The sequence below is a fragment of the Tetrao urogallus genome (assembly GCF_951394365.1).
Source record: "Tetrao urogallus genome assembly, chromosome: 16".
NCBI classification, from domain to species: domain Eukaryota; kingdom Metazoa; phylum Chordata; class Aves; order Galliformes; family Phasianidae; genus Tetrao; species Tetrao urogallus.
This window is the reverse complement of record NC_136829.1, coordinates 10,017,613-10,038,538: the sequence shown is the minus strand read 5'-3', so window position 1 is coordinate 10,038,538 and position 20,926 is coordinate 10,017,613. Positions and strand designations below refer to the sequence as shown.

Below are 20,926 nucleotides of genomic sequence, written 5' to 3'. Positions count from 1 at the left end.
GGAGAGCTGTGGAGCTGCCATGGGGCTGATGCACATCCACTGCACAACTCCTCGGTGCAAGGCTGCAAACTGCACCCGCGTCCCTTCAAGTGCCATCATATATATGGCATGGCTGAGGGCAACAGTGGCAGAGCTGCAGCCCCAAAGCTTGAAGGATGTTAAGAGGGGTTCAGAAGAGGCTCTCTGTCGCAGTCCGGCTTTCTGCACTGGCCAAGCACAGTTTTGCAGCACGTGGTGCATGGTGACAGGGAGCGGTCCTGCAGTCCAGACATGGATGGGTTTGGAGAGAGGCCAGTGGCTGAGCAAGGTACAGAAATCCTAAATAATACCATAGAACAACAGCTACAGTTCCTATTTTCAGGCCATGCTCAGAGAAGGGGAGGGGGCTGAGGAATTAACTTGAAAAGAACAGCAAATGTGGAACAGATGCTGAGAAGCGCCTTTTTGTTCTTGTTTTCCAGGCGTAGAGTTGTGAGAGCCTGGCTGGGAAGGGCAAAGCAAGGAGGAGAAGGATGGGGGGGGGGGGTGGCCATGGCACAGAGGAGCTGTGCAGCCACGGCACTGCCATCCTTTGTGTGCTCGTGGGAAGCCATCGTGATCATCCTGCATCATAGCATTGCCAAACAGTGGCTCATGGAGGAGGGATGCAGAGCCCATGGCTGCAGCACATGTCACTCTGTGCTACGAGGAGGCCATATCCGTGTCAGGACAGAGCCCTGTTGCCCCCAGTTGCCCTGGAGGTGCTGCAGCAGTGCAGTGAGCTGCTGCCATATGCACACACTTCCCAATTCCTGGGGGGTGGGTGTGCAGGGTGGGTGTCTCTCATATAAATCTCCACAGTCCCACCTTGGGGCTTGGCACTGCTGGCCAGGGCCAGTCTGATCTGAACTACACCTGGCTAGCATCTAAAAATGCAAAACATGGGCAAAAGAAATCCCTTTGAAGGGCAGGAAATTCTTTGATTTTAGAATGCAGGTCTGTCCTCCCGAGGGGCAGAGGGATGCTGAGGCAGTTTGGGTCTGGGCACTCTTGGTTCTTGAATCCAAGAATGTCCCTCTGTCCCAGAACAGGGCTGCTTGCTAGCATGCACTTTCTGGTGAATAACTCCAATACCCAGCAGGCTGCAGCAGCATCCTTCACACCATCCAACCTGTGGGATGATGTTGATGGGAGATTTTACCTGCTTCTGCTCTTGATGCACCTCCAAAGCTCGTGCTGTGAGCTGCCGACACGGGAAGCCACAGCCTGGAGCTGGGATGTGGAGCAGCATCACCAACAGCAGGGCACTGGGATGCCCAGGAGTGGCACTGGGAGGCACTGGAGCCCAGCTGTTGCCTGTGTGCACTGAGCATCACTTGCTGCAAGGTGATGAACAGTCACCTGCGTGCATTCTGGGGACACACACACCTGCCATGGCCTTGTCCCCAACCCAGCGCTGCCCTTGGAGGCATCCCCTGGTGGTGACTGCTCCCTCCCTGTTGTCCTCATGGTGGGGAGCACAGCCCCGCAGCTCAGCCACCACCTGTGTGGTGCCTGAACAAAGCAGGAATCACTCATGACCATCCAGACCATCCCCAGCCTCCTGCCAGCCCTGCAGGGCCTTTGATTGGAAACCAGAGCATGTGCCAGCCATGAATGATTCTGATAGTCTTTTTTTTTTTTTCTGTCTTTTTTTTTTTTTTTTTTCCCACTATGCTTGAATGAGTTCAGCAAATACAAGCTAAAAAAGAGGGGGAAAAAGAGCAAGCAAAAATCCGAGCAGATTTAATTTTAGATAGGGCACGGAAGCAAAATGGCTGTGGTGCAAAGAGGGGAAGTTAATGGAGAAACCCTACGGCTGCGCTGCTATTAGTTATTTATAGGGCATCATTGGCCCTTTGGGGAGCCTGTCCCAAGCTGGGGGGTCAATGCTAGGGCTGCCCCAGGGCAGTGGGGTGAGATGAGGATAGTGGGTTTGGGGACAGAGCAGTAATGTGTAAAGATGCCCTCAAATTGGTCTCAATGATCCTTACTAGTCCTTTCCAGCACAGGATGTTCCATGATCCCCAGGGAGCCATTACCTGGTGGGAAATGAAGTGGCTGATTGCAGGTTGGTGATTTGGGGCTTTTGACTTGAGACCCGCTACAAACAGCCCATACCAAACCAGCCTGGAGATGTGTCAAAACCAAGTTTTCCCCCCCAAATTGTTCTGCTCTGTGCCTGGTGCTGCCTGGAGGAGTTTGGGCTTTGGGGGCATCGCTCACTGCAGTCCTTCAGGAGTTGGAAATGAGAACCTGAAAGTGAAGGAGGTTACACGGGGAAAAATATATGAAATGAAGCAATTCTTCCCGCTCTGATACATTCTAATTAAGGGAACTGTCACCCTTATTAAGAGGCCATTAATTCATCATCATAATTCACCATTGGAAAAGCAAGTACCCAGAATGTGCCTGGGCCTTGGGGACAGCATTTCCCAGTCCAACTCCTTCCTGCATCTCTTGGAAGCCGAACATCACCAACCTCCTCCTGCAACCCCAGGCTCATCCCTGCCTGTGTCTTCTGCCCTGTGTGCTCTTGTGGTTTTGCAGTACAGAGGATGGAGGATGCTGCTCCAGGGGAAGCAAAGCCCCAGGGGCTGCCAAAATGTCCCCAGTGCTTCCTTTCTGCCAACATCACCTCCTGGTTACAGACAGCTCTGTCTGTGGAGCCTCTCATTATGCATTCTGCATGGAGGGACTTGCATCAGCTTAATTAACGAGGTAAGAAAGACAGGACCTTTGAGGAAATCTTAATTATATTATCCATCTCACCCTGAGTGGCACCTGATCCATCCCAACACTGTTCCCAAGTTCATTAGCAATGATCTGAGATTGATTAGTCCTGGGTGTGCAGTGACAGGGACAAGGACCAGAGATCCAGGATAGGGACTGGGAGTGCAGAATGGGGATCGGGGCTCTGGGGTGGGAACCAGGGCTTCAGGATGGGGATCAGGAGTATGAGATGAGAAGTAGAGCTTTGATATGGGGACCAGAGTTTGGGATGGCAGTCAAGAGTATGGGGACCAGGGATATGGGATGGGAAGCAGGGCTTTGAGGTGGTGAGCAGGGCTTTGGGTTGGCAATCAAAGTTATGGGATGGGGACCAGGGATATGAGATGGTGACCAGGGCTTTGGGATGGGGACCAGATCCCTGGAATAGAAACCAGGACTTGGGGATGGGGATCTGTTGTGACTGATAGTCCAGCAGATACCTGATGGGAGAACAGGTTCCTGATGAGCTGGGGCACATAACTGACCAGGGAAGGGCAGCAGATGCAACCGGCCTCAGTTTGGCCCTTGAGCAGACACTGAAATCCATCAGCAAACAGTGTCCCATAGCTGCACGCAGCAGGGATATCTGCGGCTGTGGCTGTAGCCAAGCATGAATGTGAATGCTGGGAGATCGCTTCCTGAATCAGAGAGGCAATCAGCAGCATTTCAGTTCTGAAGATATCTGTATCATCAAGGCAGGCACAGTAATTACTTGGACAAATTAGGCATGCATTTGCTACGTGCAACTGTGTCGGTGTTGACAATTTCTTTTTGCTTGCGAAGCCTTGCTGCAATCTGCAAGCAGCCTCCACCACTGGGAAGGGATTGCTGCATTTTTCCTTTTTAAAGCAAGAAAAAGCTGCCCGTTATTTTTTATCCCAATACGTCTTTGTCCTGCTTATTGCAAACAATATAGCCGAGAGCGAGGAAATAGCTCCGGTTGCATCCCAGCAGGGTCCGGCCCCGGTCCTCTTCGGATATGGGACGTTGGGACTTAGGACACAGAGGCATTAGAGGGCGCCAGATGATTGCCCACAGGCGGACCCGTGCTCCGATGCAGCCTTGGAGAACGCTCAGCTCGCTCCAGCTGCACCAGATGCAGAAATAGCAGAGCAGTGGCAGAACGGGGTGTGCAGCCCTGATGCGGGGTTTGCTTTTGGCTTCCATCAGCTCAGCGGGTCTCTGGCTGCAGAAGGGGAATTGGAGCATAGCCTGACACGGGCGGAGGTGGCACACGAAGCCGGAGCTGGGGTCCCAGCGAGGGACCCTCTGACAGCAAAACTGCCCCCAGACCACTTGGGTGCAACACGACAGGAGCCATTGTGCCCCCTCACCTCTCCGGAGCTCTCCCCCAAAATCTCAGCTCTAATGATACTGCACCCACATCTCCAGCCCTGCCACCACGGTCTGCTCCAGGACACTGCTCCTATGGGGCCAGCCACCCACTGCCAGCCACCCACTGCCACCACCCCACTGCCACCCTCTCCCAGTGCCCAGTGTCAGGGCTGGGGTGGCAGCATGGTGGGCTCTGATCTGGTGCAGGGATTTCACAGCAGAAGCAACGGGGCCACATCCTGCATGGGGGCTCTGCTCTGCACGGGGCTTTGCTCTGCATGACAGCACAGCAAGGAGCAAATATGCACCCTGAACTGGCCGGGATCAGGCCCCACACACTGTGTTTTGCTCCAGCTGGGAGTCCCAGCAGCTCCCTGCTGCTGCAGGAGGGATGGTTTTCTTCCTGCTTGTTTTCTTTCTTTTTTCTAAAATTCAATAAATCCGCTCAGCTTTGTTGCTTGTGAAGTTCTAGCGAGGTGAGAAGAGCCAATTTCACCGCATTTCTAAAAAGGTCAATATCAGCAGAGGAGGAGGAAATTCAGATTTCTGTGTATGTGGAGGAGGGAAAGGGGCAGTGAGCAGCAAACCCCCAGGGCTGTGGGGTCCCTGCAAATGAGTCCTTGAGCAGCCCCATGTTTGGAGGGGGGTTATCTCCATTCACACACCATAGTGCTCCCACAGGGACGGTGTTGGGATATTCCCTGACTCAGTGGCTGAAATCTTTCACTTTGTTTTCCCTAGCTGGGGGGCAGGGAATGAGCAGAATCACAGGACGAGTAGGAGAGCAGCAAATGGAAACAACAGTCTGACTTTATTTGCAGAGCAGGAGGTGGTGCGCGGTGCCACCTGGGTGCCTGCTCTGCCACAGCCCTGGGGTGTCCCTGGGCACTGGGGGATGCGTCTAGAAATGTCACCTCCTTTCAATCATCAGCTGGGATTTGGGGACGGTGCTGGTATGGATGGCACTGTCAAAGCCCCCTGAAGGGTTGGGAGTTTGCAAGAGCTCTGGAGGGGTAGACCTCTGCAAAAGGGCCTGGACAAAGCCTGGGCAGCATTGGGAAGGAATAAATAGAGCCTGGGACCAGAGAGCGGGGAACCAGGCATATGGATGAGGACAGAGAAAGGACGTGGAGCATCTCCTGTGCAGCATCCCCTGGAACGTGCTGACCCCTGGGCTTCCACTGCTGCTGACTCAGCTCCCTTTTTAATTCACAAAGTGGAGCCAGGCACTGGTGACTGCCCTGCTTTTAATTTCTTTGCCTGGTTGGGTCATCTTATTCGCTGCCGATAACGTTATCTCCTAGGACACTGGAAGACAGCCCAGTTTGAAGGGAGAACGAAGCTCCAAGGCATTGACACCAGCAGAGCCCGCAGCTCTCCCAGCCACTCCAAGCACTGGGCACCACTCGTGTGCAAAGGCATCAGCATCGCATGTGCAGCTCCTGTTTATCCCACAAATGGCCGTGCTGGACTTGCCCACACTGCTCAGCCCTGCCCGTTGCTGGTTCTTTTTGCAGTCTCTCCCGTCAGGCTCAGACGGGCCAAAGTTCACCTGTCCCACCGACTGCTTTGCTAATTTTCCTCCAGCTGGGAACCACGTCTGTTGAAGAAAGCATCCCATCTCTGCCCAGAAATGTATTCATAAAAAAGAAAGAGAGAGAAGAAAGAGAAAAGCCCTGGAGTGGCTTGGGAGCTGTCTCTTCGTATTCCAAGCATGCTGCTCAGGTCTCGTATCTGCAGTGCACAGTCCATCCCAGAGCTGCTCGGTTCACAGTGTTGGTACAATCTGCCAAACAGACGGATCAGCTAGGAGACATTTCCGAAAGACGCTGGAACAAGGAGGGGAGAGCAAGGAATGAACAGCCTGCAGGGTCGGAGCCTGCCTGGGAGAATCCCACCCTTCCAGTGCACCTTGCCACCAACAGACTTTGTGCTGCATACCACAACCCATCCCTGTGCACCGCAGCCTGTACCCCACAACCCATCCCCCAGCAGCACAGCCCATGCGCAGCTCATCATGCTCCAGCTCACACACCCACTTCTCTCCTTGTTCCCACAGCTGCAATCTCCCCATGGTTCCCCTTCCTGTCCCAGTCCTACCTTGGCTGAGCAGCTGCAGGTTCCGGACCTCCTCACGCACCTGGAGCTGCAGGACCTGCTGCAGCACCTCCTGCCGCTGCGCCTCGTGGGCGATGCCCATACGCTGCAGCTTCTCCCCATTGAGCCTCAGCAGAGCCCGACCTGCAAGCACAAGGCTCAGCAGCTGCCCAGTGGCCACAGGCACCGTGGGGACATTGGGAGTGGCTGGGGACACTGTCAACATGAAAATCAGCTGGGGTGCGTGTCCATGTAATGGGAACAAGGGAGAGAAAAGGAACCAAATCCTAAGAGAGGATGGGATGGGGTGGGAGGGGAGGGGATGGGATGGGATGGGATGGGATGGGATGGGATGGGATGGGGTGGGAGGGGAGGGGATGGGAGGGGATGGGATGGGATGGGGTGGGAGGGGAGGAGATGGGGTGGGATGGGAGGGGAGGGGAGGGGAGGGGAGGGGATGGGATGGGATGGGGTGGGATGGGGTGGGGTGGGAGGGGTGGGGTGGGGTAGAATTGGATGAATAGAGTAGAACGGAACGGAACGGAACGGAACAGAACAGAACAGAATAGAATAGAATAGAATAGAATAGAATAGAATAGAACAGAACAGAACAGAACAGAACAGAACAGAAACTAGGGTAGGATAGGATGGGGTGGCGCAGGGTCAGATAGAATAAGAAAATAGAATGGAACAGAGAAAATGGGAAAAAAACAAAGGGAAGGGAGGGAATGGAAGGGAAGCAGAAGGGGAGAAAAACAGAAAGGAGGGAATAGAATAGAATAGAATAGAATAGAATAGAATAGAATAGAATAGAATAGAATAGAATAGAATAGAATAGAATAGAATAGGATAGGATAGGATAGGATAGGATAGGATAGGATAGGATAGGATAGGATAGGATAGGATAGGATAGGATAGAATAGAATAGAATAGAATAGAATAGGATAGGATAGGATAGGATAGGATAGGATAGGATAGGATAGGATAGGATAGAATAGGATAGAATAGAATAGAATAGAACAGAACAGAACAGAAGCCTGTCCCTGGCCTACTGCATTTGGAGGTCATGGGGCTTCAGGCTGAGGTACCAGTGTCAGGACCAGTGCTGGCCCCAGCAATCAGGTTCCCTGTCCCTGCAGGCAGGAGCTTTCCATTTCTCCATTCTCCACTCCACCTCCCGCATCAGGACGCATTCTCCTGACCCCACGTGGGCTGATGGATGGGGGAAACAGGGCACCCATCAAAACCCATTAATGCCGCCGCCACCATCCAGCCACTCTCCTCCAGACCAGGGGCTATTAAGTAAGGCATTCACAACCAGCTTTTGTCCTTGTTCCCCAGCTAATGCTTCCTTTATTTCTCACACGGAGGGCTCGCTGAGCTCTTGCATTAGGGCTTTGCATTCCTCAAGGGCATAGGGCTGTGCATAGAGCTGCCCCACTCCAGTGAGCCCATCCCTGGTCCCAGCAAAAAGGGGACACTGAGGGTCAGGGAGGATGATGCTTGCAGCTCTGTGCACTGCACTTTACACTGGCTGGCCAGCTCAGAGCTCTGCCCAGTCATGAACTGGGCAGAAGTGGGACTGGAGCAGTGCTTTATGCAATGAGCACAAGGCACTGGGGGTAGCAGCAGTACCTGTGATGGCGTGGTGGGAGAACGCCTCGACGTAGATGAGATAGTTGTGTGGGCAGTGCTTCTTCAGCCATTTGCACACATCCTGCTGGCTCCACAGCACCACTGGCTTGGTAAGGCTGCCCAGCGTTGGGCTGGTGTGGTAGATGCCATAGTGATCGCAGCCACGGCCCTACAAGGGAGATGGGAAGTGTCAGTGGGGCTCAGCACTATGAGGTGCAAAATGCTGCGATGGGTCCTGCCCCGTCTGCCCAGAGATGATTCCTTCAGAGGAAGAAGGCCCAGCTCACCATGCACCTCCCAGCCCAGTGGAGTGCTGCAAGAGTGCAGGACCACCCTTGGGGACATCACCTGGGTCCTATGGGCTCTGCCCTGGTGGCAGATGGAGGGACCTGAGTCCTGATGTGAGAGGCAGGAGGTGACACTGAATGCACAGCAGTGTACGGAGCCAGGCAGCTCCCTCTGTGCTGCAATGGCAGAGGTTTGGATTTCCAGGGTCCCTCCTGGAAAACTCCTCTTCCTTGTCTTGGACAGTAAGGGGATGAGTTACGAATCTGCTGGCATCAGAAAGGTCGGCAGCGCTTGGACTGCAGTGTGCCAGCACCGACCTCTGTGTGTGAACATTGGCTAATTAAGCATGCCTAATAGAGGAGTAGAGATAATTAGTGCAACAGGGTCTCCAGACATCCCGCGGTTATTGAAATGAATGGCACATCCCTGAGTGATGTCAAATGGGAGGAAATGGAGGGCGGAGGGGTCAGAGATACTCCAGTGAGTTGCAGGGCTGGGAGCAATGCTGCATCCCCCTGCCATGCTGCATCCCCCTGCCATGCTGCACCCCTCCACCCTGCTTCTGCTCCTGGGTTCTGGCTCTGGTTTCACCTCCATGCAGCAGTAAGCAGTGCAGGGGCTGAGCCTGCTGCTGCTGAGCTCTCTCCTCATACCACCACGCACAGAGATGATGGTGAGCTCCCAGCAGCTATTACCCAACTAACCTCGGGGGCACTGAGGAAGAGGTGACTGACAACCCGCAATTTCCCCAGCCAGAAGCGTGCTCGAATCCTCTTGCTTCTCGAGCTCCGTTTCACAAATGGGGGCTACATCCGTGCTCCAGGTTCCTGTGCTGCAGGTACCCCTGCACATTGCAGCCCTATGCCCTGGGTGCAGGCGCTCAGTGGGAGCAGCAGGACGTGGGGATGGCTGTAATGGATGCTGGGCTGCTTTTCCAGGCGGCTGAGCTGCGCTGTCTCTCTGATGAACTCTCAGCCGTGAACGGAGGCGAGCAGGCAGCAACAATGCCCAGCAGTGGGGGTTGGATGGGGGAAGCCCACACAGCAGTGTGAGGACCCAAAGCAAGCAATTGAAGTCACTTCCACTCCATGGGCTGTTTTCCCTTGTTTGTGGCACAATTAGAAGCTTTCTCACTCCCAAACCTCACTGGGAGGCACTGGGAGGCACAGCTGCTGCCCAGGAAGCTGCTCTGCTCTGTGCTGTGCCCCCATTGGGAGTGAAGGGGACATGGAGGTGGTGGGGACCGAAGGGCCCCAGCAATACCCCGAGCCCACAGGCACCATGAGCACAGGAGCCAGGTTCTGCTGCTCCCTCAGCATCCTGGGTTAACAGAGTACCAAAAGCTACAATGATTTTTATGCTCGGGCTTACAGAGCACCAAAGATCTGTCCCACTTCTCCCCATGGCAGCACAGAGCACGGCAGCAGGGGGTGTGGGAACCTTGGCCTCACTGCTTCATTGCTCACATGAGTGCCATAAAGTTCCCAGTTTTAGCCAAGTTCCGACCATTTCCCTCCTAAGAGACATAACAAAGTCCTCTGTTCTTTTAAAGCATTACAAGGAATTCGGTTCTGGCGCATCACTTGCAGAACGGTGCCAACTTCCAGCTCTGAGCGGGGAGGAGTTACAATGCAAAGCTCACCCTCGCACAGCCCAGAACCACAAAACCCAGCAGTGCAAATCCTGACCCTGGAACCCAGCAATACCTGGGAGCCCTCTGTGCCCGGCTGCCGCAGGAGTTTGATGGCACGGCTGCCCTCGCCGCGCTGGCTGCGCCCGTCGTGCCAGGTGAGGCTGGTGCCGGGGCTGCGCTGCAGGCGGTAGCTGAGGTTCTCAGCTGACACCGTGTGCTCCAGGAGGCTGCGGCAGAAGCTGAAGTGAGCGGCGGCGGCGGCAGCAGCTGCAGAAGGAAAGGGGGTGAGAGGGGTCTGCCCTGCACCCGGGACCCCCAAAAATGCCCCTTTTAGCTCCAAGCTGCCCAGCCGTATCCTGTCCTTTTCCATCTGCCTCTTTCTGATGGAAGCTCTTTTCTGATCCAGTCAGCTGGATTCCAGAGACCAGGTGGAGTCAAGCTGTTCCCAGGGGGTTGGAGAAGAAGACCAGTGGCACGCCAATGGGTGCAGGTTGGCCTGGAGCTGGGGGTGTGTGGGGCATGCATGCACCCCAATGCGCTCACTTTTGCAGCAACCATGGCCAGATTCAGTCCCTTGCCCTTACCTCTGTAAGCTCAGCTCGTGCATTTTGTTTGACTGCATTGCAATGAAGATGCAAAGCTCTCCTGCAGGCCAAAGGGGATTAGATGCTGCTGGGGGTGTGTGGGTAGAAGATGGTTTGGGATGAGCAGCGCTGATCTGCAGCAGCATCTGCGTTTCACCTGCCTCCAAACACCCCTTAAAGCAGAGCAGGAAAGCACCAGCAGCTGAGAATAACCAGGGCTGGGAGGGCTGGAGGGGATCTGCTGCTGCTCGGCCCCACTGGGTGCAGAGTGGAGGAGGTTTCACCTCTCCCACACACCTTTATGCAAGGGGAAGGTGGGATGTAAATGCTGCCTGTGGAATTTATAGCCAGGACAGAAATAAATGTGTCTGAAGGCTGGATGTGTTGGATCCTGTAGGAAATGGGAAGTGAAAAGCGGAATGTCAGAGTTGGCTCCATGAGTGTTGCTTTGGATCAGCCTCCCAACCCCTCTCTCGTGGGGCCAGAAAAGGGGATGGTTGGGTATGAGCTGAACAAAACCATGAGCACCTGTGCTGGGAGAGCAGCAGCTCCGTGTCCCAGCTACGTGGACAGCAGGTGCCATGCCGTGCCCCCTCCTGGCCTCCCAGTTTCAAAATCCATCTTTGGGAAACAGCAGCCCGACCCTAAAACTTTGCTCTTGCTCAGGTTAGTTTGGAAAACGAGGTCTTGCCCTGGGAGCAGGGGGTTTACAGGAAGCAAATGGATTAGAACTGCACAGAGATGCTCTGTGCCCAGGGATGGAGCTGTGCCAGGGCTGTCCCTGTGGAAGGGCTCTGCCACCACGGGGACCTTTAGCCAGAGATGACCACGGAGCTCCAAGTGCCATCATTGTGGCTCACGGAGCAGCAGGATGTGGGTATCTCTGCTCCTCTTGCAGCATGGCTCAAAGCAAAGCAGGAAAGCCAGCGAGAGCAGATGGGAGAGAGGGGGGAAGCAATAGGGGAAATGAGCCCGGAACAGCAGTGAGCAGGGAGAGCTGGGGTTCTGATCTGTGCAGGGGGCACCTCACAGCCCCCCACTCCCACATCCCAGCCCCGCGTACTCCAGGTGCCCATCATGGGCACTGAAGGAGTGCTGAGCCAGAACTCCCGTCCCCTCCATCCTTTCCATGTGGCTTCACCATGGCGCAGGGCAGAGCTGCATGGATGGAGTGCCAGAGCCACGGACCATCTTCAGAGGAAAGGCAGAACGGAGGAAAATCTTCTCCTCTCATCCCCATTCCAGCAGCGCATCCCTCTCTCCCAAACCAAACCAAACGAGCCTCCCCATCCCTTCCGGATGCCGCACCGTCCCCCAGCCCCGGGCCCCCTCACCTGGCTCAGGTGCGCCCTGCGAGCCGCGGATGCTGGCGACGCAGCAGAGGGACGGGCGGCCCTGCTGCATCCCGGCGGGAGGAGAGATGCGCGCGAGCGCTCGGCACCGGCTGTCACCAGCGCCGCTCCATCCCTTCCTCCCCTCATGCCTCTTCCACACCTGACTGCCTCCGCTGATTGCCTCCGTCCTTCTGCCAATAAACGGCGGCCGCACGCTCGCCCCGCATCCGGGAGCTCCGGGCTGAGCAGCCCCCGCCGGCCTCACACGGGGGGGCACAGACCTGCCGGTCCCCTGCCGGGCATCCCAGCGAGGCGCAGCCGGGCGAAGCGGCAGCCCGAGGGCCTTAATCCCACCCTCGCCGTTGGATTTGGAGAGATGCTCCGTGCTCTCCCCGCGTGCTCCCGGCTAATCCGGCGGCGGGGCCGGGGGGGCTCGGCCAGCTGGCACCGAGTGAGCAGCAGTTGGGCATCAAAGCACACCGTGGCCAGGAAAAGCCATGGCACAGCCAGGCACGGCCTTAGGACCCTGCTTGGGATGCGCAGCTCCTCTGCTCCCATTGGGAACAGGGGGTTTTCCGAATTCCCCCCCAGCCTGTGGGCCCTGCTCCACGGAATGGGTGCCTGCAGCCTTGGGAATCGCTGCTGGCTCCTTTTCCTTCAGTGGCTTTCATGCATTTTGGGCACTCCTCCAGCACCGTGGGGCAGGCATGGAGTGCAGAGGCCGTGCTGCTACTTGGCCGTGCCTTCCCCTCACCCTGCACACGGTCTCTCTGTGTTTTTCCCCCTCTGGCCACTTTTAGGGATGGCTGCAAAGTGCTGCAGGAGCTCAGTGCAGCAGCAGCACCACTGGAGGGGGAGATGGATGGGAATCTCCTGGGAATGTGGCACAGAGACAGAAAGCTGAGGATGGGATGCCTGAATGCCAGTGCATCCTTGGGCAGCGGGATCAGTACCTCCTGCAAATGCACTTTGTGCCTGCACACACGTGTTGTGCTTCCCCAGGGAATGCAGTTGCAAGCAACCCAAGTTCATGTGTTAACGGTGCAAGGAGCATGGCACAGAGGTGTGAGGAACAGCTTGCTCTGTGCCCCTGATGCCATCAATGTCCCCCATTCCTGCCCTGCTGCAGGGACATATTTGCTATGGGGAGTGAAGGGGCTCCCAGGGGTGACACTGCAACAGCAGTCCCTGGGAGACGTTTGCTTTGCAGGGAACAAACCCCACATTGGTGTGCTTGGTGTCTCCAAGGGGAAGAAGCATTTAACACCAAATGGTGCGAGAGATTTTCCTGCAGTCAGAGGGGGATTTGTGGCAGGGATTCACTGGAGTGCTCAGCCTGCTGCTGCTGCTCCTCGAGGTGAGGACAGGGCTGAGAGCAGAGCTCTCCAGGAACCCCTGGGATAGAGGAGCTGAGCACAGCTCTGCTCGCAGGGCCGCTCTTTGAGGGATTTGTCTCACTTTCAGCAGTGTCTACATGAGCCACAAATCTGCCTGGCGTTGCCATTGTCCCAGGCTCCTCCATCCCTTCCCTGCGGCTTCACCACCATGCAGGGCAGAGCTGCTGCTGGCACAGAGCCCTGGAGCTCAGCGATGCTCTCTGAGACCCCCATGGTATACAGTGCTGGAAGCTGGACTTCTACAATGTTCTACAAACCAGGTCCTGCCCTGAGACATTCCCAAATTCCTGCTGTTCCCGAGCAGGACAGAAACAAACCCAAAGCAGAGCAATGACCCTATGGAGCTCACACTCTCCAGGTCACCCCTGAGGCATACCCGGCTCAGTCCCTTGCTGCCATTAACACCATTCCATAATTTTCCTCATAATTCCCTGCTTGTGAAGGTGAAAGCCTGAGCCCCTCACATGGCCGGGGACGGAGCCAAGTGGGAAGGGAGGAGGAAGAGAACAAAAGGCAATGTCCTTCCCATGGCTGTATGTGTCTTTGTGGGTGTCTGTGCTGCTGAGGCCATGGACGCTGCCAAGGGGTCCCTGATCACCTTGGGACAGGGATGTGGGCAGGGCAGGATCTCCTGGTAGGAGCCACCAGCACAGACACACCACATGCAGAGAGCCCATTCCATGTCCCTGAGTTCTTCCCAGGTGTCCCAGCCTGCTCAGCACCCTGCTCCTGTCCTTGCACCCCCTCTCTCCAGTCCAAGAGCCCATTTCATTGGTATCCCCAAAACTGGGGATGAAAATAGGGATGGACAGACAGACACACACCTTCCCAGGATGGAGGGGGCTGCGTATGGGAACGAAGGTGCAGACCCCCAGAATGGAGGAGACAGCACGTGGGGATGGAGGACAAATCCTGGGAGAGAGGGCAGACTCATGGGGTGGAGAGGACACTGCAGGGGCGATGGTAAGCAGCCCCCGGGATGGGAGAAGGACCCCGGCATGAAGGGGCAGAGCCTCATTAACGGAGGGAACGGAGCCCAGGGACAGAGGGGACGTTCCACCAAGGATGGAGGACGTACACCGGGATGGAGGGAGGAGCTGGGGACAGGAGGGTGATGGAGGCAGCCCCCAGGACGGATATACAAACCGCGCGTTTCGGGTAGGAGGACCTGATCCCCGCGGTGCACCTGAGTCCCCCCTTTCCCCCCCCCCTCCCCCACCGCCGCTACCTTCCATGTCCTTGGCTTCGCCGCAGCTCATCCTCCGCTCGGAAGGGGCCGCGCTCCGGCGGGGACGGAGCCCCCGCGCCCCCCAGCGCCGCCGCCGGCACCGGGAGCTCCGGGCCCGCCCCGCCCCGGTGCCCGCGCCGGGGGCGGTGCCGCTCTCCGCCACCCCCGGGCGCTCCGCCCGCCGCTCCGCTCCGCGCCGCCCCGCCGCCAGCACGGTGCTGCCCGGTCCTGGTGCTGCCCGATCCCCGGTGATATCTGCCCGGTGATGCTCTGTCTCCGGTGATGCTCGGTACTTGGTGCTATCCGCTCAGTGATGCCCAATCCCTGGTCCCACCCAATCGCCGGTGTTGCCCAGTTCCTGATGAGCCCAGTTCCCGGTGATGCCCGATCCCCAGTGCTGCCTGCTGCCTGGTGATGCTCAGTCCCTGCTGCCGTGCACTCGGTGATCTCCCAAGCCATGGCGACAAGCCCTATTCCTGGTGACACCTGATTCCCAATGATGCCCAACCTCCAGTGATGCCCAACCCCCAGTGATACCCAATTCCCAGCCGTGCCCAGTCCCCGGTTGCACCTGATCCCCAGTGATACCCAATTCCCAATGATCCCTGCTCCCTACTGATGCCCACTGCCCAGTGATACCTCCTCTATCCCCCACCCCCTGCCCCAGACTCAGCCCCTACCTCCTCCAGGCACACATCCCCAGCTGCCTCCAGCCCACTGCAGCCAAGCATTGGGTTTGGAGACACATGGGTTGGTTGGTGGATGGGGACTGGGACCCAGCTGTGTATCCAGGATGAGGGCAAGCAGGTGTCTGTGCCATGATGCACTGCTGGGAGCACTTTCCCTTTGCAAAGCAATCCCTGTTGCAGACCCATCCCAACACTGAGCAATGCCCTGCCCTTGTTTTAAGATCAGAAAAACTCATGTTTGTGGAATGCTGGCTCCAAAATCACACCCTGTCCTGAGCAGAGTTCCAGGGGCTGAGAGCACAGCAGGTGTGCCACGGTGTCACTGAGCTGGAATGAGGCTGTGCACAAAAACTAACACTGCTACGGCAGTAAAGCGGCTCGTGTTTGGGTGGCACAGCCTTCTTTCAGCACACAGCCCTTGTAAAAAACACCACAAGATTTTGCAAAATGTTGTAAAAAAAATTGCAAAAGTTTGGATGCTCACGCAGGAGCTGCTCCGGATGGGGCTCAGCTCACACATCCCTCTGCACCGTGTGGGCACAGTCTTTCCTCTCTCAGCTTGCCCCTCTTTAAAGCAGAGCACAGACAGCCCCAGCAGTGCACGCAGCACAGCACTGAGCTGACACCACACCACCTCCCAGGCCTTGCTATTGGCATCCCTTTTATTACCTCTGCAAGAGAGAAGCTCAGGCAGTATTGTTTATCACAGGCATCCGACTCCTTCAAATACCCGGCGAGCTATTTTCCATTACTCCAAAATTTCCAGTTCTCCTTCAGTCTCTGTCTGCACACGGAGCTTCGGAGCCTAGGCAGAAATCTTCAGAGAGCAGAATGTGTGTGCAGGGCCCTTGGCAGGGAAAGGCAAACGGTGCCTGAAAAATGTGTGCAGATTGCGCCAAGCTGCTATTAGAAATAAGCCCTGCTCCCAGCCATTGCTCTGCCTGGTTTTACGGCAGTAATTGCACTTCTTCAAGAGAGGTTTAATGTGTGAGGGGGGAAAGAATTTTGCTCCTCTTCACTGCTTGCAAACAGGTCGGTGCAGATCTGCTGTCCCCGTGGTGTGTGGCAATGCTGTGGGAACCACCGAGCTGGGGTTCCTCTGTGTTCAGAATAAAACTGTCCTGAGGAGCTGCAAAGCCTCTGGGTTATCACCCCTGGTCCTGCTGTGGCTGAGCATCCCCCAATGTTTCTGCAGTACCCTGGAGACCACCTGCACACACCCATGGAGAAGGATGAAGCTACAGATGGGCACTTCTTCATTAGGAGATTTTTGGTTTCCCTTTGGGTCTCTCAGTGCATGGCTGAGAGCTCTCTGCAGCCCAAGAAAACAGGGGGAAAAACAGGGGAAAGCTGTGTGTGGAACCCAAACTCAGAGCATGGCTTGGGGAGGGCCAAGTTGGTGCTCTGTGCCCTGCGCCCATTCCCATGCCCATTTCCATCCAATCCCCATCCCTGTGCTCACCCCCTTCCCATCCCAATCCCATCCTCATCCCATTTTCATCCCCATCCTCATCCCATCCCCATCTCATCCCACTCCACCCCCTTTCAACCCCCATCCCCGTCCCTATCCCTATCCCTATCCCCGTCCCTATCCCTATCCCTATCCCTATCCCTATCCCTATCCCTATCCCTATCCCTATCCCTATCCCTATCCCTATCCCTATCCCATCTCCATCCCTATCCCTATCCCTATCCCTATCCCTATCCCTATCCCTATCCCTATCCCTATCCCTATCCCTACCCCTATCCCTATCCCTATCTCCATCCCTATCCCTATCCCTATCCCTATCCCTATCCCTATCCCTATCCCTATCCCTATCCCTATCCCTATCCCATCTCCATCCCTATCCCTATCCCTATCCCCATCCCTATCCCTATTCCTATCCCCATCCCCATCCCCACCCTCCAGCAGCCCCGCGGAAGTGTGCCTGCAGATGGGATGATTCAGCACACTCCTTATTCAGAGGATGAAGGATGTCATTAAACACCAGCTCTCCTCCTGCTGCAGCCAAGGAAGGATAAGGAAGAGGAGATAAAAAGACTTCAGATGGAAGTTATTTATCTAAGGAGGAATGTGGCTGGTTTTCCTGATGCTCTGCTCCCTGTCGAAGACCCCAAAGCAGCGGGAGGAGGGAGCACCCATCCAGAGGACCATAGCACCCATGGGTGGCGTTGGCCACAGGCTCAGGACTGGGGAGGACTTGAGAACATGGGATGCCTTTTACTCAGAGGTTTCTACAGATACATGTAATTGGATTTTCACGCGTCACGGTTATTTTCCAGGCGGCGGTAATTATTTGAGAACGCCGTCCTCTTTGCCTCCCTTCTCTCCACGCGGATCTTTTTCCTTTTTAATATTGTTTCCCCAAATGAAACTGTAAATTCACAACTTAATCCAATCAGAGGACACACACACAGTGCCATCAGCTGCACGGGCACCGCGAGCCAGCACCGCAATCCACCTGCAGCAATAACAAAAGACTCCGAGCAGCATTTTAATTCTTCTCATAAAGAAAAAAAAAGATACATATGTATATATATAAATATGTCTTCTAAGGAGCTGTGCTGGCTGAGGACTTTCCCCCAGCCCAATCTGGTCCCCATCAGGTGGCTGCAGAACCTGGTGCTGTGTTTGCAGGGCCCAAGCAGGGCTGGAATGTGAGGGTATGGAGGCATGGCACTGGTCCATATAGGGCTGGGCACTGGGCTCTGGGGCTCCTGTGTCTGTTGCTTCCCCTTTATCTCCACCTCCACCTTCACCTCCATCTCCACCTCCACTCCCCACCTGAATGTGGTTGGAACTTGCAGTGCCCCAAGAGGCATCAATCAGCGAATCCCCAGCCACCTCTTGGCCCAGGATGATGAATACCACGGGCACTGGGGCTTTCAGGCACCCTTACTAAAACCCATAGCACTGCAGACTGAGGTTGGGCTCCAGCTCTGCAAGCTGGTGGTGCACAAGCCCACATCAGCAGGCCCTTTGGGAATCACAGAATCACAAGGCCAATGAGATTGGAAAAGAGCTCCAAGATGCCCAAGCTGAACCCCAACCCACCGTGCCCACTGCCCCTCAGTGCCACAACTCCATTTCCAGAACACCTTCAGGGATGATGGCCCTCCCACCTCCCTGGGCAGCTGTGCCACTTCATCACTGCTTCTTTCAGAGAAGAAATTTGTCCCTCTCTCCCAGAGCAGGACTTCGGTCCAGCCCCAGCCAGGTGTCGTTAGCACTGCTCCAAGCTCTGTTCTGAGAACCACAGCAGGATCAGGGGTGGCTGCAGAATGGATGCCATGTCACCACCCTGCAGCACATGGGCTTGGTTTGGAGTGGAGCAGCTGCTGCAGCCACGTCCTGGGAGCCCCCACACAGCGGTGCATGGGACTAATTAAAACCTGAGAAAGTCTATTTACCCAATGCTGCGTTGATTTTGCTAAGTAGGACATCCTGTCCTCAGAGGATTTCACGGCACGGGGCGATAATCAAGTGAGAACAGGCTCCGAAAGTGTTAATTTAGCAGCTGAGCAGGTGGGGATTAAATCCAAGCCCTCTGGTTCAGCCTTTTCTCTCCCTTTCCCATCTGAAATCTGAACAATTCAAGGTGCACAAAACGGCAACACCTCTGCACAGGGCATTGCACAGCCCTGGGTGTAGGGCAGACTGATCTGCTTTGCTTTACCCCATGGGGTTGGGACACCCCCATCCACGTGTAGGCTGAGCAGGACAAACAGGGACACTGCAGGGGTATGAATGAGCCCCACAGCTATCTCATCCCCACAGCTGCATCCCTGCTGCACTATGAGACATGTCAAACCCCCAGCCCCAACACCGGGTGCCCCTGCCCTGCTTTCCTCCTGCCCCAAAGGCAGGGACAGAGGTGTCTTTGTGAGGGGCTGTGCAGGGTTGCCCGGCCCCCTGGGATCTGCAGGGACGTGCTCCCATTTAAGTGATGATTTTTCACTTAGGAGCCTTTGTGAGCGATTACCACGCGTGTCTGCGCAGACGTGCGCTGCATCCCCTGCAGATGCCAGCTTACAGGAATGCAGAAATCAGACTTGGAAAAGCCGGACACCAGCAGGAAGAGCCATGGGGATGTTGGGGATGGGAGGGCGATGCACTGCCCTTATCAGCATCGTTTCTGGGAGTTGTGATGCCTGTCCCAGGCAGGTCAGAGCACAGTGCCAGCATTCAGACCTGGCTGCTTTGGTGTTGGGAGGAACCCTAACATACCCAAATCAAAAATCACAGGGTCATTAAAGGCCACCAAGATCCCCAAGTCCATCCCACCCCACCATGCACACTGACTGTGTCCCTCGGTGCCACATCTACCCTAAAAAGAGCAGAACACCAGTGGGTGAAGATATTTCAGGGCTCGGTGCTGCACTGCTCTGCTCCAACAGCACTGGGAAAACGAAAACTGTGCAGAGCTCCCAGTTTGTGGTCAGGTATGGCTCCGAACCTCAGCTTCCATCAGTTGCCGATGCTCCTGCACCCAGTATTTTGTAATAAACACCAGGAACGTGTACAAAGATTACTAAAAATCATTTAGGATTGATTTTACTGAGCCTACAAGTGAGTTTGCTCCTTGCCCAGCCGTGCCTGGGCTGCAGGCTCTGGCCAGATGTGTGAGCAGAGAATGTTGGGAGCCCCCAGCCACCCTCACCATGCGCTCAGAACAGAAGAACAGAAGACCCACCCCGGCCCTGGGCTTGTATGAGCCTGGCCATAAAGGCTGTGAGAGCTGGGGAACAGCAGATGGGCTGAGGCCAAATCCTGCCCCACAGCTGGGAAATGCCACAGCTCTGCTGGCACCCAACTGCTTGGCAAAAGGGACATTGTTTTTTTTTTTCAGCTCCAGCCAAACCCAAAAATAGACGGGCAGTAAGTGGCTGGGGGTTGGGTTTGCCATTGTGCAGAATGGGGCTATTTGTCTTCACTGCAGCTGCTGTGATCTGCTCAGAGCTCAGGAACCCAGCAGGGAAGGATGGCTCCAAAAGCAGCTCCGACCCCAAAAGCCCCTTGCAGCCCCTGTGCCCTCCTGCCCCATGCATTTTGGGTGCCCTGAGCCCCTTGGATGAACAAAGAGCCTCTGGGGCTGTTGTATGTGAGCATCCATCCCACGGTGCAGCACTGTGCTGACTGAGGGAACTGTCCCAAAGGGAAGCAAAGGGAAGCAAAGGGGTGGAGGAGCAACCCCAGCCCCACTTCTCCCCCTCCTGCCCTTTGCTCAGTGCAGGGATGGCTCCCTTCTGCTCTGTGGCTCCCAGTGCAGAAAGGCACCACCGCCTCTAAACAGAGAAATCATCATCTTATCCACTAATTGCAAAAGCAAAAGAAGAGGGATTGAGCTTGCAATTAATCAGCAAAGAGCTCCCAGTGCTGCAGTGCTCTTCGTTGGGTGCAGTGCAGGGGGAGGAGAGGAGGGATTGCTGGAGGGAAACAGGGGGAAAGCGTTGGGGATGCTGCCCAGCTCAGAGCTGACCCTGGGGCACTGGGGTGAGGGAGCACACGTGTGTGTACACACGGGGACATGCTTCATGCACAGAGTGCAAAGGGTGTGTGTGTGTGTGTGTGTGTGTTTGTGAGTGGGCAACCTGTGCAGGTGTGTGAGGCTGCATGCACGCATGTCCTTGCAGATGTGTGCACACATGAGGTGTGTGCGCCTGCAGAAGAGCACACGCTTGAGTCTACGTGTGCAAAATGTGCAAACGTGCGCAGAAGTGTGCAGGTGTGAGCATGCAAACGTGGGTACGAATGTGCACACACGCAGGGAGCTGTGCAGGTGTGTGCGCATGCAAATGGCCATGCACAGGTGCCTTTACCTATAGAAGTACGTGTGCAAACGTGCATGTATGCATGGAAGCTTGCCGGTGTGTATGCAAAGGCGCACAAGTGCAGGAAGCGTGCAGATGTCTGTG

At 55.7% G+C, this 20,926-nt stretch overlaps 1 protein-coding gene across 1 annotated transcript; it reads right to left on the bottom strand.

Annotated features, from left to right (window-relative positions):
• Positions 1-5,846: 5,846 nt before the first annotated feature.
• Positions 5,847-11,843, bottom strand: SAMD10 (sterile alpha motif domain containing 10; the record flags this gene model as incomplete). Its single annotated transcript, XM_079543348.1, is given in 6 exon segments — positions 5,847-5,911; positions 6,226-6,366; positions 7,858-8,026; positions 9,852-10,045; positions 11,697-11,787; positions 11,790-11,843. Coding segments are annotated over 6 exon segments (714 nt in total).
• Positions 11,844-20,926: the final 9,083 nt, after the last annotated feature.